General features: G+C 45.1%; 1 protein-coding gene and 1 long non-coding RNA gene across 2 annotated transcripts in view; both read left to right on the plus strand.

Moving 5' to 3' along the window:
• LOC128483730 (uncharacterized) overlaps positions 1–6,000 on the plus strand; it is a 32,376-nt gene extending 26,376 nt beyond the window's left edge. The window contains exon 5 of the mRNA XM_053460002.1: positions 5,165–6,000. Within this exon, the coding sequence (XP_053315977.1) occupies positions 5,165–5,293 (129 nt within the window). The 3' untranslated portion in view covers positions 5,294–6,000. The remainder of the gene's footprint in view (positions 1–5,164) is intronic.
• Positions 6,001–7,129: 1,129 nt separating this feature from the next.
• LOC128482933 (uncharacterized) lies at positions 7,130–8,402 on the plus strand. The gene is made up of 2 exons (XR_008351028.1): positions 7,130–7,600; positions 7,631–8,402. It is a non-coding gene; the product is annotated as an uncharacterized LOC128482933 (long non-coding RNA).
• Positions 8,403–24,485: the final 16,083 nt, after the last annotated feature.

Below are 24,485 nucleotides of genomic sequence, written 5' to 3' on the forward strand. Positions count from 1 at the left end.
GTCCGATAAGCCGGGGGGGCCGAGATCCGCGTCCGATAAGCCGGGGGGCCCGGATCCGCGTCCGATAAGCCGGGGGGCCGGGATCCGCGTCCGATAAGGCGGGGGGCCGAGATCCGCGTCCGATAAGCCGGGGGGCCGAGATCCGTGTCCGAAAAGCCGGGGGGCCGAGATCCGCGTCCGATAAGCCGGGGGGGGGGCGAGATCCGCGTCCGATAAGCCGGGGGGCCGAGATCCGCGTCCGATAAGCCGGGGGCCGAGATCCACGTCTGATAAGCCGGGGGGGGCGAGATCCGCGTCCGATAAGCAGGACGGTGGATGTTAAATCGAGTAAAATAAGCATCTTTCTATTCTGGAACTTTCTCTTATCTGGAGATGCAAAGAAACAGAGTTGAGACTCCGCCAGCTCTCCTTTTTTTCCTCTCTTCTTTAGTGTTTTCCTGTCTCGGATCTCCTGTCTCTGCTCGAGTCACAAACGGTCCACTTCCCTCCTTAAGACAATGTCTCCTTTGAATTCTGAGCCAGGGAGGCGCTCGGTAATATCGCATTTTTATTTTAAGAGTCGTGACGTCTGCTGTTCATTTTTAAATCGGCTCGTTTAACACTAAAAGAGTTTCCAGAAGAGCTTAGAACCGAGTTACAGGGAAAGATTCAATATTCTATATGAAACATAGACTCTGTCGGCAGGTCGGCCCCATCCGGCCCCGTCTAGCCTGCCCTTTCTCAGGCGCCATATACCTTTCCCACGCATGTTTAAATTAGCTCACTGTATTAGCCTCTACCACTTCTACTGGGAGGTCGTTCCACTTAGCCGTCCAAAGCTGGTGTCGGCAGTTTCCTCTAAGAGCCCCAAATTCCAAAACTGAAAGAGCTGATTTGACCCAAGAGACATCTGCCCCCCCCCATGTTTCCAGCCACTGTGCTAAACTTTTGTATGAATGGCTCACCCTCCTGGATGCGAAGGGGTTAAACAGGCCCAGGGCAATAAACAGGGAGGGTTCCAGTGTCTCACTAGACAATAACCTATTGTGTTCGGACTTTTTTACGAGATTACTCAAGTCCGCCATATAATGGAAACCCACAGGGAGAAGGTGGGCTCAGCTTTGGCACGTTCTACGGGATAAATCTGCCCTGCGAGGACTTGGCGTTCTCCGGAGGTCACGCATTAAGGACGCGTCGAGATGTTTGTTTACTGTTCTGGCGGTTAAATCGTGGAGTAGACGTCCATCTGAAGTCGGCCAATTCCATCGATATATTCATAAACGTTTGGATGGTTTATGGGTCACCAGTGAAAGGAGATAAGGGAATGTTGATCCGAGGTGAGTCCGACGGAGTCAAGAAGGATTTTCCCCCCTTTGAGATGACATTACCGTCTCGGTGGGTTCTGTTGCCTTCTTCTAGATCATCTAATATGGGTTTGTAAAATGGTTGAACTTCATTTCAACCAAATCAACTATGTAACTATCTGTAACATTTAATGGAATCTTTGCATATTCCCCCCCCAGCATATGGTGGAGTAACTTTAGGGCAGGTCCAGGGTCTGATGATGTATGAGCGAGGGCCTCGCCCCCTTGGAGGGGACATTTCCTTAACTTGGTCTCCACCAGTTCCTGAGTTGGGAGCGTAGACGTTGAGTATCGTCAGAGGAGTACCGTGTGCAGCTTGGACATACTAGGATTCTATTTTGGTGCAAACATTTGGGGAACTCATTATTCCCTGGCTTTTAATGTCACTATGTTCCTATGGATTACTTGGCTGAGGAGTTTGCCCGGGGGGGTGGGGCAGACGGTCTTTGTCTGAGAAGGACCTGCGCATACTTCTTGCATTGACCTCAGTAGGGTATCCTTGGCTCACCGAGCGTTATGCTTAGTTTGCCGCAGGAGTAACTCATCCATAAGAGAAACTCAAGAGTGGACCCTCACTACTCGTGCTCCTTGTGTTGCAATTTCACGCACTGTTTAGAGGACCATCCCCTTATCTACCTTATCTGCTGGTGGATTCCAGCTTGAGTTACCGCCAGTTCCAGCCATTCATACCTGCAAATAGGTTCCTTACGCCATCGCTCTTGCAAACATTGAGAAAGAGGTTTTTGTGAGAGGCGAGATGTGTTTACTTGAGTTTGCTTGGCACACTTGCGTAGCAACTTTTGTGTGCAGACTTAATGCGGGAATGTATTTTCGAAAAGCGTTTAACCCCTTAATGACAAAGCCCGTACATGTACGCTCTCAAAATGCATTGGTTTCAATGAGTTTTGGGACCGCCCATTGTCCTTAAGGGGTTAAGGAAGCCTCAGAACCATATGTTTAACCACATCCAGAAATCTTTTGCTTATATATTTTCTTATATATATTGTATATATTGGTTGTGGTGGGATGGTTACTCTACCATGTATCTAGTGTTAATACGATTATTAATCGGGGGCACCTGGCTTGGATGCCCTCAGCCAGAAGGCAAAGACAAGCGAATTCTAAAAATGGAATTCTAGCAAAAAGCTCTGCAAAAAGCCCTGCCACAAGATGTGGACGCTGTGCTGAGATCTCCCCCTCTAACCCCCCTATTGAGCAGAGGGACGCCGGGGGGGCCTGATGGCTCAAGAGGGACGCCGGGGGGGACCTGATGGCCCAAGAGGGACGCCGGGGGGGGACCTGATGGCCCAAGAGGGACGCCGGGGGAGACCTGATGGCCCAAGACGGACACCGGGGGAGACCTGATGGCCCAAGAGGGACGCCAGGGGGGACCCAAGAGGGACACTGGGGGGGGGTTGATGGCCCAACAGGGATCTGGCTCCCATTTTGTCAGCAGGGGGGACTGCCAACCCGTTGAACCTGCAGCCCCTGCTGTCACTTGCCTTTCTGGAGTTCTAGGTATGATGACATCATAGATATATGTAAATGTATTTTTCCCTGATAAGCTGCATTCCTTTTTTCTGTAGCCCTCACGCTTCCACCTTCCCCAGGGGTCCAATATCTTCATCCAGCGGAACCCTTGGGATGGAATAAACCGCTAAGATTGGCCAGTGGTTCCCTCATCATCATCTTCATCATCATCTGCCTCCCTACCTCCGGTCCCCAACCAGGAAACGAATGCCTTATTCTGCTCCTTGAAACTGTAAACAACTCGGTCCCCGGGGCCCCTGTCAGCGTGGCCCACGGAGATGGCAGAATAACACCTTATAGTATGATGTTAATACAGGTTCTTAAATGCTGAAGCCTGGGTGCCTTGGAGACCTCTGAGGCCAGGGAAAAACGTTAATAAATCCCCCCACTGAACTGAATTAAAGTGAATTTATTAAGAGCTCCGAGCACGGCCCATTTACTGCCGCATCGGACAGCCTCTATGTTTTGCTCATCGAAAAATGAAACTTTTAAAAGCCCAATAGGGAAAAAAAAAACACAGTAACATTGTCTCCTGGATTCTATTTATTGTCTAGGCTTTGAAGTTGAAAAGAAACATTCATTCAGTATAAATAAGCGGTCAAAAAGGGTCAGGGGCTCTTTACTGAGATAAGTGGAGCAGCCTCCCAGCAGAAGTGGTAGAGGGTAATACAGTGAGGGGATTAAACATGCATGGGATAGACATACGGCTCCTGAATCTAAGACGAGACCAACGACTGTACCGGTTGCGCAAATAAACTCGAATGTGTGTTCTTTGGTAATTATAGTAAGTGGAACCCACGCTGTGCGGAAAACTGAAAAAAAAAAACGAGTCGGCGTGAGTTTAATAAAGAACAATGGAAACCTCTTAGTAATTATTTACTTTAGATAATATCTCTTATGTAATAACTATTAGAACTTCAAATATCCAGACAGAACCCTGGGCTGTAAAAAGCTGCTGCTGGGACACGTATAGGAAAGAGACGCCGTCCTATTATTTTTATTATTACATTTTTTCCTTTTATAAATGATTTTCAGCGATGTTATATCCTTTCCATCCAGCTCCGGTTACGCACGCCACGCTTTATTGCTTTTTTTATGGAAATGTAACCTTTTTGTACAAAAAAAAAAAAGTATCTTGCTAAATTCATGGTGTTTTTTCCCCCTATAATACTAATCCAGTATAGTATCCAATGCATACCTCCCAAGTGTACCGTTTTGCATGGGGCAGTCCCCATTTTCAAGCACCGTTTTGCTTTTGCTGGCAGCGGGGATCATGGGCCTGTTAGGGAGATCAAAGGACTGATCCATGAAATGGATTTGAGGTCAAAGTTTTTGAAGCTATATGACATCATATGCCGTGACGTATCTTAGCGGCTGAAGTCCCCCTACCCAAAACCGGGGGGGCACTTTGCCCTCTTGGACGATCAGGCCCCCCTCAGTGTTCCGTTACTCAATAGAGGTTTAGATCAAAGATCTCCATAGACTGCGTTAGAAGGCTCTGCGGGCTTTCAATACACAGAGCGCCGTCCTATGACATCATATCCTGGCGCTCCATGTCTAAAAGGCACAGCGCGCCATTAAGTGGCGCATCAGTGATGATGCCAACATTGGAAGGCGTTGAGGTTGGTAGGGAGGTTCTGGCCCCACCTCTAAACACACCCTAAACTACCTCTAACCCCACCCCTGCTGCTAACCCCCTCAGTGATGTAGGGGGGTAAAGTGACTGCAAGCTCCCAGGGCCAGGCATCTCTTCTGTAGTTTTAGAAGAGTTATTTTGTTGGCCCTGTAAAGCATTAATGCATGCGCCGTTTTGCAGGCGATAAAATGCACCGGAATCCATGCATAATGCACATTTTATTTAAGTGGGGGGAGGGGTTGACGTTCCCGATTGGCCATTAACTTTGGGGCAAGGGTTAAATATATTAAAATAATTAAAATAATAAAATATTTAAATAATAAAATTTAATTAAATATATTAAATTATTAAATTGTGGTGAATATCTAGTAAAGTGAAACATTTTTTTTTTAAACTGCAACTAATAAATGCGTTTTATGTATTTTCAATTTAAGAAATAATTCTAGAAATTGCAAATTTCATGTTTTTCAAATTTCTAAGAAATAATTACCGTAGGAATTACAAATTTCATGTTTCTCAAATTTCAAACCAAAATGATTGCGGTAAAAATTGCAGGTTTCATGTTTTTTAATTTTTTTATTTTAACTTGTAAAATATAGTAGTTAAAAAATGTAATTCTTAAGAATAACTCTTTCCCCCCCCCCTTTTTTTCTAGAATATCTCCGGTGCTCGCCAGTCTCCACATTACGTCTATGACCCAGCAATGTTTGCGTTTCGCTCCCTTAGCACCGTTAAGTCCATCAGCCCGCTAGTTCCCGTCGAAGAACCGTCACGCGCTTACTAAAGAGGAGTAACGTTCTAGCCTCAGGACCTTCACCGGTCGACCAATCGGCCTTCAGCAACAAAACGTGGAACTTAAAGCAATAAGAATCTTTTGAAAGAGACTCGTTTTCTTTTTTTTTTCCTTATATTGTTGTTCTAAGACCAGCACTGGCATTTTATCAAAAAACTAGTAGGTAAGAGAGTCAAGCAAGTAGAAGACCTCTCACAGCGAAGAAGAAGAAGAAGAAGGACATGGTCTTCAAAAGGTGAAGAGCAAAGTTGTGGTTCACAGATGGAACCTTGGGTAGAACCTGCAAGAGGTTCTCCAGTTCTTATCTACATTAGCAGAGGAACAAATGTTTGGAGCTGGTTCTGAGTATTTGGTTTATCCCGTTGAAGGAGACGATGGAGAAGAACATATATGATGTGGCTACCTGGCTTTGAGGTCCTTAAATTGAAGACTAAGATTCCATTGAGGAGGTTGACGGAGACGTCCCGTCTAGTGCTCCACACCTTGCCAGATGCCTTAGTCTTTACCAGCTATAAGATGCGTGTTCTTGCTTTGATTATTTTGTACGTGTGTCATGAGATTTGGGCGAGCGCCTCCTCTTCATGGCCGCGCGACGAGGTCGGCCATACCTTGCGATCAGAAAGCATGGGGGAGGGAAGTCTTTACGTTGGAGAAAAGATCAATGGATTTTCTTTGTTAGACCCATCCTGGCAGAATTGTGACCCATAACGCTTAACGGATCCTGCTGGGGTATTATTAACGAGCCAACAGGGAAATTCATGAGATCCCGAGGTCGGGTTAGCTGACCCGTAGCTATCCGGGTTAACTAAACCTCCCATGACCCCTAGCCAGCCATTCATACAGAAGTAAAAGCACCATTTTCATGGCGGGTTTCCCCAACCATTAATACTAAGCCCCGCCCCTTCGCAAATAACGCCCTCATTTCACAAAGCACATGGGCGTGGCTAATATTTAGCCACACCCACTAATACTATTATCATATTGTACAACGTCAAAAAAGGTCACGCGGCAGATAACGGCCCAGGAAAGTAACCGTTGGTCCGCTTTATTCCTCCTTAAATCTGGAAAATTGTGTTTCGTGTAGAATTCATGTTGAGATTGAGACTGCTTTTGGAAATCTGGGATGGTTGGCAGGTATGCATTGGAAGCCACGGTCTAGACTTGATTTGCCTTGTGTAAGGGTTCTCAGGAAATTAAGGCCCCCTCTACTAAATAGCGCGTTATTTGAGTGAAAAGGAAGCCCACAGCCTTGAGAATGTTTGGTCGGATCCTCGCTGTCCGTAGCGGTGGCCTTAGAAGTGCCTTAATCAGGAATCTGGAGGCGTGAGATGTCTGGGAAAAAGTGCAGGTCACGTTTTATTTCCAAACGTATCCTCCGGTGCCAAAAAAGACGAGCTACAATCTACCCAAAGGGCCGAGACGGGCTGTCCAACGCCGGTCCTCAGGGGCCACAAACTGGCCAGAAATTCTGTGCGACCTTGGCTGAAAACAAGCATTTTAGCAAATGTTTCATCGAGATTCCGGGAGAAACCGTGGCCGGTCTGCGGCCCCCGAGGACTGGAGTTTTGCAGATGGACAAATCTGCAGTTGTCCAGCTATTTGGTGGACTACGACTCCCATGATCCTTTGCCAGGGTGGACCATAGGCACAGGAATCATTTCATACTAAGCACACAGGTAACAGCCCATGGTCTGCACTAAGGAGGGCAAATAAAGGTATCTTTTTTTTTACGCGGGGACTGGTTTGGAAAGCGTTAATGGGGTATTTCAAGTCACTGAAGACGCCTTGGCCATAGATTGGGCTTTTTTTTTTTAATCTTTTTTTTTAATAGGGGCACCCTGTCACCGCGCACTGGGTGGCTTTGAATTGAATTTCATGTCCCACTTACCCGCTTACATTTGCAGTACCAACTATGGCCACTGGGGGCGTGTACCATTAACCAGTGTTGTTATACCCACGACTGTAGCCTTTTTGTGCTCCATTGCCCAGCAGAACGGCTGGTCAGCGGACATCGCATTAATGCCGGCGTGCCCACGTGGTTTCTGGGCTGCTTTATTATTTAACATCTAGTCCTACCGGCCCCCCCTCTGCCCGAAACTGGTACTTTTTAAACAATACCCCTCTAAGCCGCAACTGGCTAAAATCAGCTGCTCTTTCGTGTTGCCTTTGGGGTAGAATGTAGGGTTTTTTGTTGTTTTTTTTTTGCTTTTTTTTTTTTTTTTTTTTTACAAAAAAAAAGCAGAAACAAATCAATTTAAAATCTTTTTGATTGTCTCAGAATTGTGCAGACCCCAATCTGTAAACTATTTATTTAGAATATTCACCGAGGAGAAATGCTAAGATTTTACAGAGAAAAGGATTTTTGTAACCCTTTGTTGGCTCTCTTTTTTGAACGTTAAAGGAATGTCACACACTCCAATAGCTACAAAACTATTTTTATACACATATTTTTGTAACAGAAGTGTGTTTTTATTTCCTAAGAGCTTTTTTTCTTCTTTCTTCTAGTGTAACGGCTACTAAAGTGTACATAACCACTTCTTGCTTCGGTCTCGAAGGCTTCCTTAACCCCTTAAGTGCCAGGAGATGGATCATAGCTCTGCGTACACTCGCATGGTGCTTAATGGGTTAAGTAAAACATATTAACTGTTCGAGAGGCTCTCTGGTGCATCACTTAGCCTTCTGCCTCTGAAAAAACAGGAAAAAAAGAAAAATGCCACCAATTTTTTCCCACTGTTCATCAAGTGGTTATACAGGTACCATAATACACCTGTGTTAAAGGGACGACGTCCACGATATAAGAGTGATTGCTTTAACCCCCCGAGGAGGGGCAGACGTGTGTTTTTTTTCCGAAAACTTAAGGGAGCAGCTTGCCTCTGGGTCTTGAAGGGTTAAAGAACGACAAAGAACAGCCAGACGCTTTCACGTTTTCTTCCGGAGAATACCGATTTAGGGGTTTATAGCACCCAGCGAAAGGCGTCGGGGCAGACGGCTCCGCGGAACGCGTCGGCCTGACGTTTATGCCACACGTCTGGAAGCGAACATCTGGGTATAAAACCACAGACTGTAAATAAAACAGGGAAATAAATCCCGTGTCTCTATCGCACGACTCCTGTGTGTGTTTTTTATTTTAAATAAAATTAAATTTATTTATTATTTTTCCCCCTAGGCGATCGCTCGAAAAAGTAGAAATTATTCGTCGCTCTCCGGAGCATAAAATCGGGAACCGGCTGAACCAAATCGGACTCTTAATTTATACAATTCCTCCAGCTAAGCAACCCGCACCGATTCTATTCTCTCTCACACCTTCCACCCTAGGGGCAGCATAAGGGTTAATCCATCCCCCCCCCTGCAATGCGCAGCAATAGGGTAACAGATGGGTATTTGTTCGATCGCAATGATAACGGACGGTGGGCCTTCGGCGGGGGGGTGTTCAGGCTCCGTCGATGCGCTTATTACCTGTTCCCACTATTGTAAAGAGGCTTATAATTGCCCCGGGTAGATTGGAAGTGCCCCTCCAGCAGAAAAAAAGAATAATTAACGGACATAAAAACCCCCAAAACTCCTCGGCGTAGTCATGGTTTCCTGGCACACGAAGCCCCTTCTATAAAGGGGGATTTAAAACCCCCCGTGAAACCGGTTTAACTCGTTTTATCTTTGGGGGGTTCCAAAAATGTAACCCGTTTTTATGTCTATATTATAAATCGTCAAATATTTTTTTTTTTTTTGGAGGGGGTGGCGAAATAGTTCGGCATCGCGATAAGGTGGGCAGGTAGTTTATAACAATCACGTGGGTGAGTAAGAGTTAAGACATGCGCACACCTGTGGACCTTAACATTAACCCTTTCATCGCCCATCATGAAGATTCTATGTAGCAACTCATCAAACATGTTAAGGAAAGGAAACCTTGTTAAAGATACAGTTACTGCAATCGAGAGGCTTATATATATACCATCGCAACGCGGGGGGGGGGGTCGGTTACAGAGTCGGCTCCAGACTGCGGGACCCTGAGAATCTGCCCCGGAGACCCTGACACCCTGAGGTTTGGAGGCAAATCCTGAGAGTTCCCAGGAACAGCCGTGAGTTTAAAAGGCAGCCAGTAATGAGAGAAACAGAAAAAAATATGGTTGTTTTAAATAAATAATGAATCCGGAACATCTTATCGGGGGTTTCAGCCAATCAGAAGGCTTCTAGAGGTGAAGGAACACTTTGATCAGAAAATGCACAAAATAAATCAAAAGCAGCCAACTGTCTGGGGTAATAATACCCGAATTCTATAACATTTACCAAATATACCCACGGATAAATAGACCCTCGGAAATTCACCCAAAATACCATTAAAAATGTGTTACTCACAGATAAGCTGGTTGTGAAAATGTAAACTCACACATAGACACTCACACTAACACACACAGAGAGACACTCACACTAACACACACAGAGACACTCACACTAACACACACAGAGACACACTCACACTAACACACACAGAGACACTCACACTAACACACACAGAGAGACACTCACACTAACACACACAGAGAGACACTCACACTAACACACACAGAGACACTCACACTAACACACACAGAGAGACACTCACACTAACACACACAGAGAGACACTCACACTAACACACACAGAGAGACACTCACACACACAGAGAGACACTAAAACACACAGAGACACACTCACACCAACAACACACAGAGAGACACTAAAACACACAGAGACACACTCACACTAACAACACACAGAGAGACACTCACACTAACAACACACACAGAAACACTAACACACAGACACTCACACTAACACACAGAGAGACACTCACACTATCACACACAGAGAGACACTCACACTATCACACGCAGAGACACATTAACACACACAAAGAGACACTCACACTAACAACACACACAGAAACACTAACACACAGACACTCACACTAACACACAGAGAGACACTCACACTATCACACACAGAGAGACACTAACACACACAGAGACACACTAACAACACACAGAGAGACTCACACTAACAACACACACAGAAACACTAACGCACAGACACTCACACTAACACACAGAGAGACACTCACACTATCACACGCAGAGACACAGTAACACACACAAAGAGACACTCACACTAACACACAGAGACACAGAGACACAGACAGACACTAACACACTAACACAGAGAAACACTAACACACAGACGCTCACACTGACACACTTACACATATACAGTAACATTACCAGCCAAACACACACACGCTACTCATTCCTCTCCCTGCTTCTTGTCCACGTTCACGCAACTCAACAGTTGGCGGGTTTGCATTATTATGTTCCTTTAGGGCTCTAGAACCCTGTGATACCCTCATACTCAGCAAACATTCCGGGCGCCTAGAACAGAGGGGCACCAGAGGATGGCACGGGTATTCGGGGAACAATGAGGGACTGGCTAAACTTAACAGGGACACCTGGGCGCTATGCACACGTGCATTTGGCGAACCGTGCTACTTTTTCTCACCGAGACCGTCTTAGACATCCCCCGACGTGGCAGCGCAGGGGGTTTAACGCCAGGGGGTCGAGAATAACTTTTAACCACGTGCCTCGTACGGTTCCAGGTCTCTGCGCCAGCTGGCAGCGAAGCCGCTGGGGCTTTTACACCGCGTTACATAATGAAAGCCGCTCGCCGGGCCCAGACACCTCTCTAACAGAAAAAAATCAAGTTCTGGCAAAATGTAGCAAGATTTGGGCCTCATGAGAAAGAGCTGGCCGCGCGGCCCCCCCTCATGTGTTTTACATTAAGGGAAATCTGGGGGGGGGGGTGATTGTTTTAAATGTATTGTTACCCAAAAGAGACTTATAGATTCCTGATTTGGATTGAAAACTCGGGGTGGAAACAATACTCCGTAACGCCTTCTGTTAGTGGAAGGGTTAATAAACGAAAGAGGGCCGCGGACAAAATAAAAAGAAAACAGATCAGAAATCTCCTACTGCAACTCCCATTGTGCTAAGCCAGCTACAGAGGAGCTGATTTCAGAGGAGAAATGTTAGAACAAGAGGCCATAATGTATTTTACTGTGAAGGTAGTAGGTAAGCGGAACAGCCTCCCAGCAGAAGTGAGGAAAGATCCACTTTAAGAAACTCCGTGTCTTAGTTCAGCAAAGTCGTAAAAAATTGTAAACCCGAAAGGCAACTTAAATCTGGAATTATAACAAAAAATAGCAATAATAATAATAAGAAATGCAGTAACAGAATTTCCACTTTCCAGAGGTCCCTCTGAATTAATATTTACTGCCCCTTGTCAAGACTAATCCCATTGTACTGCGCTACGGAAGATGATGGCGCTATATAAAACAATAAATAATAATAATAAACAGCAAGTGGTGCTTTAGGCACCTGCCCAGAATTTGTGGAGTTTAGTAAATTTATTAAATGAAAACGTTCCTCTAGATGCATTTTAATTGGGCCAACTTATGGAGAGTCACAGAAGCTTTTGGATTCTCGGAGGTCTCTTCTTCAGATGAGGCCTATGAGGTCCTGGAAGCTGAAGTGATGCTACGTCTTCTTGAATTTTCCTCCAAACAAAAGGTATCTTTGTTGACCCCGTGTATAAAGTAAATTGACCCGGTAGGTTGAGAAGATGACCAGAAATGAGGTTTCCGGTCCGGGTTGAAGGATTGAGGAGAGTTGAGCAGAAGATCGGCGATAAAACGATTAATGGAAATGACTGATAGGAGTAGAACTCTCGGGTTTTGGTTTCAGAAGAGACAGAGGACCAAAAACGCAGCCGGCTGCCTGGCTTGGGCAATACGTTGAATGGCTGTTGAACGAAGGTCATGGACAATCATCTGAAGTCTTAATGGGGGGTCCAATAAAGATTCTGGGACAGAAAGTCCTAACAAAAGTGTCTTATAACAAAGTTTAGGGAGGGGGAATCGAATTTTGGGGTTACAACGCAAGGAGGAACAGAGTCAAAAGCTTACGGTGGAGGCTACAGCACCGGGCAAGAGAATAAAAGCTCTGAATGAAGCTCCTCAGATGCCTGAGAACGTGTTTGTGTCTCCAGACAAGAGAAATGCTCATTGACCCCAAGTTTTTGGCTAATGTACAAGTCCATGAATCACCAGTTCTTTTCTCTGTCTTCATGCCAGCCTGCGGCATGCTTAGGTGCCCCATGCTTCGTTTCATGAGCTCTGGGGCATAAGTGGATGCGTCCTTCACGGGTCGATGGGCCACGACTAATGAGGTTTTTGTTAATCAGTGTGCTCAGCTGAACCGATCTGATGTCGGACTGTTTTACTCTGGTTAATAAGTGCGGTTATTAAGTAACGTCGTCAAGTAGCTTCCAGATCACAAATTACATGTCCAAACAAAAGATCCCGAAATGTTCTGGGGTGCCGGTGCCATCGGGCACAAACATTCTAATGTGGAACATTAACATATTCAGAGCAGATACAGTTATAACATGTCCTCTCTTCTGAAATCAGGCATTTTTTGCACCATTGGTGAAAGCTACTAGTGGGAAACAAAATAAAAAATGATTTTGAAAAAAGAATGAACTGGTCTGATCTCAAATAGTAAAAAGATCCCCAAAGAAAGTCAAGCTGTTTAGTTTCATTCCATGACTTTGAAAGTGCCAGATATTATTCTCTGCCAAAAATATAACTCCTGCTAAAATTCACCATAAAAAAAAAAAATAAGGGACATATTACGGCCAAACAAGCAGCCCGGACCGGGTACAAAGCCCCACACATAGACCTCTGAGAAGGGCCAACAAGTCAAGAGAGAGAGAATGGAAAACGTATGACTCCAGCGGCAAGAAACATAGTAACCCCCCCCCAGAACACGCAGCGAGACGCACGCGGGGCATGAAAACCCATCAGAAATATTATAGAGTACGTAAACTTTTCTAAATTCAAGGTTTAAAGGGAAAGACAGTGAACGATACGCCATATAACCGAGCCCAAAACCAGAGAATAAAAAGCATCAATAATGTGGATTTTAACAGCAAAAAAACAAACATATTATATATATAATAAGTAACATGTGCTGTAGAGATATATTGTCATTGTTTCAAGTGGTTCATTTTTAACTATGCATGTTCTAGTGTATGTGCCCGTCAATCTCTCTCTTTCCCCTTTTCTCGCTCTCTCCCCTCTGCTCCTGCCCTCTCTCCCAATCTTGTATTCCTCTCTTTCATCTCTCGCTACTCTTCTCTATCACTCTCTTTTCCTGTTCTCCTTGTGTCATCCCATTCTCTCTCTCTCCCCTTCTAACTCGTTCTGCCTTCTCTTTAAATCCCTCCCTTCTCCCTCCTCTCATTCTCTCTCATTATCTCATTCCCATCCATCCCCATCTCTCCCTAAATGCTACAATGTCTGTCATGCCCCATGCCTTACGATCACCACGTCCACCCCACCTCTGGCTCCATTCCTGGACATACTGAAGGGGTTGATGTTAGAAACCCTTACAAAAAATTACTGCAGTTTTTCTGAAGTAATACTGCAGTTTTTTGGAAATGAAAAAACCGCAATACTGCACTTTGGGGCACTATGGTCGGACCGTACTTGCCATATAGCCCTGCCAACCCGACTGACAATTCCCACAGTGACAAGGCTATAAATATACTAAATAAACCTGTATTACAGCAGGTGCCAAGCCCCTTAAGCAGGTGCCAAGCCATCCGCCATTTTACCTTCCTGTTCTCAGGATCGGCATGATTATTACTCCCCGTTCCAATATGTCTCCTTAACTCCCTGGTTCTTGTTAGACAACATGAATGAAGTAGCGTCCAGTTTCGGTCCCCCCCCCTTCTAAATAAAACAAGAGACAATTCTTTATTTCAAAAACTTTATTAATTGTCAACTATGGATTTTATTTGTCCGCGGTGCGGCCCGCATGTAACACAGCACCGCGACACTCAACCTTTATTAAATGTTTACATCATTGATAACTTTATAACCATTTATTAGCCAAACATATTTAGGCCCAGTATATAAACATTTTACCATCAAATAACAACAACAATGATAACCAATCATAACCATGAAGTAACCTGCTGGTATGGGCGTATCCACCTGTATCCCTGCTGGTGTGGGCGTGTCCACCTGTATCCCTGCTGGAACTGCCGGCGTCCCCCAGCGTGGCAGTCACATGACCATACGATTCACAGGGGCAGCTGCCCCTGGAGTGTCCTGCACTTATACCTCTGTGCACCACGAGTAACCGCACCTAGAGGGTTAACTCCTGCACCGTACCATCTTAAAAACCTGAGCCCCCGGCTAATGCAAAAAATCAGGGAGGGATGGGCAGGAAAATATTTTTTAAAATGCTGACCCTATAGCATAACCCCCCCCTTTATATACCCCCTCTTGCACGTGCCTCAAAGGCTTAACACCTTAGGTGCTAAAATTTTGCCTTTCAACGGGGTACCTAGTCCAGCACTTCATTCATGGGGCCCCTCCGTCCAATTCTTTCCCTACGGGGCTGTTCTAGAACAAACTAAATATAGTTTTTAGTTCTAAAGTGCTAAAAGCTGTGAAGGCTACAGTTCTCCCAAGGGTTAGCATGAGTGAGTGTTTAATCCGTTCACTTTATTGAAATTATATGGATTCCCATTGAGTCCCCGGGCAGGGCCGGCCCAAGACATAGTGCCGCCTGGGGCAAAGTTTGAAATGCCGCCGCTGCCCCCCCCCCGCTTGGGGCGCATGGAACTGCCCTTACTTTGCTCCATGGCAGGCCCTGTCTTAGAATCCGTGAGGGTTCTAAACAATTCCAAAAACTTCACTTTTTGAGTATTTTTCCACCAACAAAATTACCGTTACAAACAAGAATATTTTTGAGCCGGCGCTTGCTGTCCGAATAAGGAATATTTGTAAAAAAAATAAATACATTTAACAAAAGTAGTAAAAAAGGATTAAAAAAAAATAAATAAATGAAAATTGGCTAAATATGATTTCCGAGCCTAAATTTGTAGCTCCGTACATGGAAACTGTGAGAAACATGACTTCTTCCAAAACAGAGCTAATCGTCTCCACAAGGAGGATGGGATTTTTTGCTTGTAAAGAGTTTTGTATGATTTTGTTTTCCGTAAAATAAACCCTCCCTTGATAATCAGAGAAATGTGTTGAATGAGCCACCTGCGCGGGGGAGAGAGCGCAAATTAATTAGGAGAAGCCATTGTTCGTTAAGACTTGCGTGCACGGAGGACATTTTTTTCAAATGATAGATTTTTTTTTAAAAAAAAATCTGATTGGACTCAGCTTTTAAAGAATTCCGAAATCCCGCCTGTATGAGGGTATACAGCAGGACAGCCGTTGGGCACCCTGGGCAACTGCTTGGTGGACCCGTGGGCTCTGTACCTCACTCTATAAACACCGCTCCTGGAGCTGTTCGGACGTTATAGTGTGCAGCAGCGATGGATACATGCCACCATGTACCCCGGTGATGTAAGAGTGTCGCATGCTGGCACGTGTATCTAGCTGGTGGTTCACTGCATGTGATTGGGCCAGGGGTGAGCCTAGGGTTAGGGAGCCCTAACCATAATAACACGCAAACACACACTCCTGCACCCACTCACTCTAATACCCTATACTTACACATACATTCTCTCCCTCCTCTCCCTCACACCTGTAACCCAACATTATACGCTGACACACACACTAACACCATACACTAACACACATTAATACAAACACACACTGACATATACACAAATACTCTAACACTAAATGCCGACACTCATGCTAACACCATACACTAACACCCACACACAGATGCTAACACCATACAGTAACACATACACACACATGCTAACAGCACACACACGCTAATACCATAATTAACACACACACTGTACCACCATACAGTAACACACTATACACTTACACATACGCACACACACTCTAACACTAACAATCTCGGTTACCAGATGTCTGGGTGTCGTGCAGCTGTAGCACCTGCGTTGGGCAAGTCCTAACATTAACGCTAAACTAAAAAGCTAAAACTAAATTAGAGGAAATATAACCAAGGTGCTCACCTGTAGCAGGTAGGACCCAAGCAGAGGTACAGGGTGGGGCAGATTAAATACAAGGAACTGAGAGATACAAACAGCGGAGAGAAAATCACCCAAAGCCAATGTCACCTTCCACCTGTATCGGCTGATTGTCTTTATCATGAAAACGTGACTATGGATCTTCATGATATAGGCCATTTGTATCTCAATTTCAACAATTTTGGTATAAGGACTGGCCAGTCCCAACCCTTGGACCTTCTTGTTGACCCTTCAGCTCGTCCGAATCTTCCTCCAAAGTGAATCTTTGCCCTTCGTAAACCCAAAATCATGGGGATGAGCATCTCGTGTAATCAACAACCAAAGGCCAACCCAACTAGAAATGTCATCTATATTCACGGAAGATTTTCTGAAGCTTCAGAAGGGATAAAGTTCTGATAGAAGACCATTCGTTGTCCATAAACATGGCGGCCTCACTATCGCAAGGCAAAGTAAGTGATGGGATTTTCTATCCTGGATTTTGTATCACCGTCTGAGAGTTAAGGAACATTCAGGAAGCCTTAAAGGTTCCTCGCACCCCAAATATACCAGGAAATTATTTTATTCCAGCAGCTGTGACTCTTATCCCAAAATAGAGCGTTCTACAAAAAAAAAAGAAAGAATGATTTGACACACTGAGCCGTTTAGTGGATATATGTAAATACGAGGTCTGCCCTTACTGTATTTAAATAACTTGGCTCTGATGGTCTGGCTGTGCAGGAAGCATTTAAATATGTACAGATGTTATTGTTTGCTACACCAGAGGCAGGCATACCGCTTGCACAAAACCAAATGGCGCAGGGAAGCAAAGCCCTATGTCTTACAGATGTAGACCGAGTTCATAAAAGCGTTGAATTTTTATTGTATATAATAAGAGCCATGTGTTCCCCAAAAAATAGCCATGTATACATATACACAATAAAAAAAGGCATGTGTTAGCAATTTCATCCAGTCCCGCTCTGTATTCATTCATTACCCTGATTGCTACAGGGCCTGGCGGAACGTGGGGGGGGGGGCGTAGGACCCTAACGCAATCAGAATCTAATTCAACTCTAATTCAAAACTAGATGTGAATTGGGCCAGCGTTAGCATCGCGTGCGGAGAAACCGCTTCAACCAGACTGGGAGACATTCAATGAAGTTGGGTCCTGATCGCCATTTTGCTTTCTCAAACACATCGTCCATTGGGTGCTAGAACAACAAAACCTCATTTGCTTACTGTAGAGGCCATTGATGGTACCAGGAAGGTAGACAAAGCAAATTCGAGGGTGCGTAAGCGTTCATGGACAACCTTACAACAACTTGTCCTTTTACTGTCGTGTGGGTTGGACACCGCCGTTCATTCTTTCACCTGGTCTTCAAAAGATCCCAAGACTGGAAGGATGTTTGTTTTTCTTAGGTTTCTTATGTTCCGGAACCACAAGCAACCTCACCAGCACTAAAAATGGGCAACTGGTTTGGGCAGACTGTGTGACCCGTAGAATCTGCCACCCAACATCCTACCACCCAACATGGCACCTGCCCCCCAACACCATGCTATCACTCGCTAGCTGCCCAATCAGAAACTTGCGATCATTGCAACGGTGGAAATTTAGGAGTAGGTGGGATTTAACATTTTGCTTCTGTTGGTCGGTGATCGGTGGGTACTTATCACCAAAATAATCTAGTCGGCTGGATATTGCCATCTCCCTTCATATGGCTCTCCGTATCATAAAATGGGATCGCCCATCTAACGCCAGGACTACCCAACAGGTTCTCAGCTTTGTGGTCCATCGTGACGACCCTTAAATATCGTGCTGGCTGGGATTATGGGTTATAGATTCAGAACATCATGGGAGCTACTTGTTTTGGTACTTTCATGGGGGGGCCCTGTTCTGTTCCGGACCCGGATCCCACCCTGATGGCTGCCAGGTATAAAACGTAGCCACCGATTGTCACGGAATAGAGAGCAGGCTTCTAGAATATAATACAGAGTATTAAAAAAACATATATTTAACAGAAATGGCCACCACCGGTCCTAACGAAGTTCTGGAGCCTGGACTGGATCCGCGTTCAGAACTATGATTAAGTATTTCAGTCCTTCGTTAGAGAACCCAGATAAATATTTACAGCTGCTGTAGATGGGGTTGAAGTAAAAGAGCAAAGGAGGACAGAGAAGGCAGCTGTAAATTCTTCTCAAACATCTTAGCGTTCCTTTTTTCCTCGTTATTGCTTTCCAAGACTTCAGCCCAGGGAAAATTCTAAGAAAAAGCAGGAATTTTAACTGCAAGAGATAAAAAGTCCGTTGGATAAACAAGGTCTATTTGTACTCATCGCTGCTCAAAACACACGGCTCCGCTGGGGATCATTAATATTTTCCTCAATACAACATTTTCTTTAAAAAAAAAACTTCGGCGAGCCATATAAGGCAACTTTTAGTTTAATGCAGAGTCATAGTTAGAAAATTGATACAATGTTGGACACCAAAACGAGACACAACCGCCTCAAGGGACTCAGTCACTAACACACAGACACTCATGCTTACACACACTCATGCTAACATCTAGCCACACACCCATCCTCAGGGCCGGCCCTATAATGGGGCAGACTGGGGCAATTGAGAGAGAGAGAGAGGGGCACCGAGTGGTTTTCGCTTACCCGATCGGCGCCCCTCTCTCTCTCTCCTCTGCGGCGAGTCTCCCTGTTCGGTCTCGGTGCCGGCTTGTAATGCAGAGCGCCGGAAGTGACGTCAATTTCCGGCGCTCAGCATTACAAGCCGGCACCGTGGCAGAGCAGGGAGACTCGCCGCAGGACTGTTTAAAGGTAAGTACCGGGGGGGAGGGATCGTGGATTATGGCGTCGGCGAAGTTTAAAATGCCCCCCCCCGGCGTCGGCGGGGGGGCGGCGGCGTTTTAAACTTCGCCCCAGGCGGCGTTAAGTCTTCGGCCGGCCCTGCCCATCCTAACACTATTACTAACACACAAGTTAGTTAGTTAGTATACAATACACTAGTACATGCACACTCTACCACCACACACACACACACACATACTCTCCATCACCACAACGCATACTGTCTCCAACATATACTCATTCACACACACACACTCTCATTCTCACTCTCTCCCCGTCATCACTGCAAGCTGCACAGCTCTTCCTTCCCAACTTCATGCAGCAGTGATGGTGCTGGAGACACATTAGCCCAGGACATTATAACGCCAGCTCCGTCTCTTATTTGGCCATCCTGTAGCCCACGATTCTGTTGGTTTTGGCCAGCACGGACAAACAAAATGTAGTTTAATAGTGTAATCATGGAGTTCCATGCCTTTTCTAAATATTATGCTTCTGATTACTTAGAAGTAAGGACGTTTTACTTTAGAGAGGATGGTAGATGAGTGGAACAGCTTCCCAGAAGAGGTGGTAGAGGGTAACACAGTGAAGGTATTAAACATGCATGGGATAGACATACAGCCCCTGAATCTAAGATGAGACCAACGACTGATTAAGGTTTGAGTCTTTACAGCAGGAGAAACGGGCGACTAGACGGGGGCCGGATGGGGCCGATCTGCTCCAAAATTGTATACTGATGGGCTAGCAATGATGAGAGTTGCACCTGCAATATTTCTCCTGCCGATAAGAAGGTGCAGTCGCTAATATTCAATCTTCCTGTATGTTTTGGGAATGTGCCTGTAGGAGTTTATTTAAAACCTGCAGGAATAACCCTGTTACTGATCAAACCCAAACAGTTCATTATTAGCAGATCCTGAAACAAAACGCGTTCCGCACAGAAATCGGCTTTTACTGCAACAAACGCTTTCGTTAAACAGACAAATCTATAATCCCTGGAGTGGCAGCTGTGTGAGCGGCTCCTCTTACTCCGTAAGAGATAATTGATGCATTCCCATACTTGGAGTTCTTTTTAGTGAAGTGCAGCGGACCATTTATTCATTTTATGACTCCTATGATCCTCAGCCACGGCACAGGGGTATTAGTGGCAAACCATAGGCTCTTCTCTTTTAATTTACCGACTAACCTCGAACAATATAGAAAAAGCTTTAATTTTTTCCCATAATATCAGAATTTATTAACTAATAACACTAAGGTAGGTGTGGAGGGTCCGCTGCACCCCAGTACTCAGGGATGGGGGCAGACATAATTCACTGTGGATCATAAATCCAGCGCAGACGGGGTTAATGTTGTAAATGACTATCGTAGCTGGAATCGGCTGATTTTTAATGGAATCTCGTCATAGGCGCACAGAGGCCCTTTATCACTCCCATCACTCCTGCGTTCCAATGGCCCTTTATCACTCCCATCACTCCTGCGTTCCAATGGCCCTTTATCACTCCCATCACTCCTGTGTTCCAATGGCCCTTTATCACTCCCATCACTCCTGTGCCCCAATTGCCCTTTATCACTCCCATCACTCCTGGGTTCCAACGGCCCTTTATCACTCCCATCACTCCTGTAATCCAATGGCCCTTTATCACTCCCATCACTCCTGTTTTCCAATGGCCCTTTATCACTCCCATCACTCCTGTGCCCCAATGGCCCTTTATCACTCCCATCACTCCTGTGTTCCAATGGCCCTTTATCACTCCCATCACTCCTGGGTTCCAACGGCCCTTTATCACTCCCATCACTCCTGTAATCCAATGGCCCTTTATCACTCCCATCACTCCTGTGTCCCAATGGCCCTTTATCACTCCCATCACTCCTGTGTTCCAATGGCCCTTTATCACTCCCATCACTCCTGTGTTCCAACGGCCCTTTATCACTCCCATCACTCCTGTGTCCCAATGGCCCTTTATCACTCCCATCACTCCTGTGTTCCAATGGCCCTTTATCACTCCCATCACTCCTGTGTCCCAAGGGCCCTTTATCACTCCCATCACTCCTGTGTTCCAATGGCCCTTTATCACTCCCATCACTCCTGTGTTCCAACGGCCCTTTATCACTCCCATCACTCCTGTGTCCCAATGGCCCTTTATCACTCCCATCACTCCTGTGTTCCAATGGCCCTTTATCACTCCCATCACTCCTGTGTCCCAAGGGCCCTTTATCACTCCCATCACTCCTGTGTTCCAATGGCCCTTTATCACTCCCATCACTCCTGTGTTCCAACGGCCCTTTATCACTCCCATCACTCCTGTGTCCCAATGGCCCTTTATCACTCCCATCACTCCTGTGTTCCAATGGCCCTTTATCACTCCCATCACTCCTGTGTCCCAATGGCCCTTTATCACTCCCATCACTCCTGTGTCCCAATGGCCCTTTATCACTCCCATCACTCCTGTGTTCCAATGGCCCTTTATCACTCCCATCACTCCTGTGTCCCAAGGGCCCTTTATCACTCCCATCACTCCTGTGTTCCAATGGCCCTTTATCACTCCCATCACTCCTGTGTTCCAACGGCCCTTTATCACTCCCATCACTCCTGTGTCCCAATGGCCCTTTATCACTCCCATCACTCCTGTGTTCCAATGGCCCTTTATCACTCCCATCACTCCTGTGTTCCAATGGCACGTTGTGTTCGCTGATCCAGGTTTAAGTATAAAAGGATAATTGATGGTTAGAAACCCTTTTTGTAATTACGTTACAGCCAGAAATTTCATTGTTTTCCATGAAAACAGCCGAGTGACCCCAAACCTCTGAACGGCGGTGTGTATGTATGGACAGGTATAGGTTAATTTATGAGGCTTCACTCTTATTGGACCCTTCGCTTGTGTAAATTCGAGGAAAAATTAATTAATTTTTTATTACTTCACAGTCTTACCGTATATTTGGAATTATGGTTTAAATAAAATGACATCTTTCTGCGACATACAGGTTTATTCCTTAAAGGGCGCGCTCTTGCAAATTCATTTTTAAACTTTTACTACCTTCTGCTGGAAATGCGAATGACCCAAAAATATACATTATGAATAATTACAGAGACATAGAATTTGATGGCATATAAGCCATTCAGCCCCATCTAGGCAATTTGAAATACTTTTCTTAGATTCAGGAGCCGTATGTCTACCCCATGCATGTTTAATCCCCTCACTGTATCACCCTCTACCACTTCTGCTGGGAGGCTGTTCCACTTATCTACCACCCCCTCAGTAAAGTAAAACCTCCTTCCGTTCTATCTCAGTCTCTGATCCTCTAGTGTTAGGTGTAATACATCGCGTTTCCAGTGCACATTATGGATCTATTCATTTGGCAAGAAACCCGATTTATCGCTTTTAATGAATTTACATGGAAGTTCATTGGAATTCCGGAATGAACGACGTCACCATCTGTCCTACGGAGGAAATCTGTAACAGCCACGCTCAGGAACATGTTATTTATCATTTATTAGTCTCATTTATTATTCCATTCTATTTATTATTAACTATTCATTATCTCCCCAAATCAGGCAACGTTACAGGGAAACCTCTGAGATGAAACCAAACAGGAATCTAGTACCGGAAACCGTCTCTCGCGTGTCTTCTTAGTATTTATTTAATCATTCAAATGTATATGGTGACCTCTGACATCCACCGAAGACAAAGCCAGGAGATCTCGTGATCATTTTCCTTAATTTCCCCATTTTTAAAGAGTTTACCGTTATCCTTCTCTTTATCTATGTTCTAGAGTCTTTATTGGGACCTTTTTGGACTCGGTTGGGTCACCTGATCTTCTCCAGAGAGAGGGGACCAATCAGGTGTGGGCTGATATCATCGGGTCCGGGGGGTGGGGGGAGCCCGATCAGGTGGGCTATTAACACAGCGGATCATATTAGGGATAGAACAAAAAACCATCAAAAGAGGACGGCATAGTATAGGGATTCTGCAATGGGAGCATGGAAAGGATCCAGACAGGGTGTAAATGGTTTATAAAATATTTGTTAATTTAGATGGTGGCCCTGAATGTTCAAATGAGGGCAGGCCAGGAGGAAATCGCTCTTTCCCAGCCCTCTCCTTGATATTTAAGTATCACGTTGCTTTGCCCTTTAATACAATAATTACATTTTCCAAAAAATCTGAAATTTGGCTCGATATTTATTTATTACATTTTTTTTTAATGTACAATATTATCGCACCCCTCCCCCCATAAGTCATTAAGAATTAAATCTTTCGCTAAGTAGTGGGAGGCTTTTTATTACCGGACAATATCCTCGTTCCGTGTCATTATCGGCTACAGATTGTAGGTGGAGTTTTTTTGGCCCGAAAATACGGGACGGGAAGCCAAGCTGAGACATCTGGAAAAAAAGAAGTAATATCCGCTAAGTAATTAAAGTATAGAAACGCAGTGTGTGAGTTACATAATGAAATCATTTTCAAAACTGAGGAATGTGAGTTCAACATGAAATCAGGGCAAGTCTGAGGTGCCCCCCCCCGTGAAAAGTGCAATCTGTGGGTAAATAGAAAGTCTCGGCCTTTGCTAATGAGGGTCTCCAGCGCGTAGCGATGGGTTGGTCCTGTATAATGGATAATTAAATCAAATCTATATATATCCAGGTATTAACTATGCAGTTTGCTGGGCCAGCTCAGCTCCTTCTACGGGAGAAGCTCATTGGCGTTGGTCGTTAAGAATGCCAAGTGAAGTCGGGGAGATGGAATGTTCGCCTTTCCTGAAACTCACCTCCAGATATCCTCTTTGGAGAATAAACCCCGTGATCCTTCTACATGGCCAGAACTTGGGGTTATGTGTAACAACTGATTATCAACATAACAACCAATGGGGTGGGCTTGAGGATTGAGAGGGTCTTTTTGATATACCCTCAACGTCAAGTTTGGTTCTCCTGCTAAACCTGAATCAGAATGTTTGGAATAGTTGAAGGTTGAAGAGTCTAGTGGTTCCGAAGACCTCGTTAGTATGGAAAGACCCATTTGTTTAGTTTTTAAAGCCAAACTTGAACCCCCTTCTTGTTGGAGGAGTTGATTCTCCTTGGATACCATCAACATGTGCAACCCCAGAGAACATCAGAAATGAACATTCTAAATAAAAGGCAGGTTGATACTTGCTGAAGGTCTTGTGGTGGGAATGGTTCTGATCTGATGGGGATGTCACCGACTCTGTGTTTTCTCACAAGAAATCAGTCAATTAATAACGAAGGTGACTAGGATGGTGATTATTATGTTCCCGGAAATTTCTATTATCTATTGGGCAAACTCAATAGA

Source organism: Spea bombifrons, chromosome 3, assembly GCF_027358695.1.
Source record: "Spea bombifrons isolate aSpeBom1 chromosome 3, aSpeBom1.2.pri, whole genome shotgun sequence".
Taxonomy (NCBI): Eukaryota; Metazoa; Chordata; class Amphibia; order Anura; family Pelobatidae; genus Spea; species Spea bombifrons.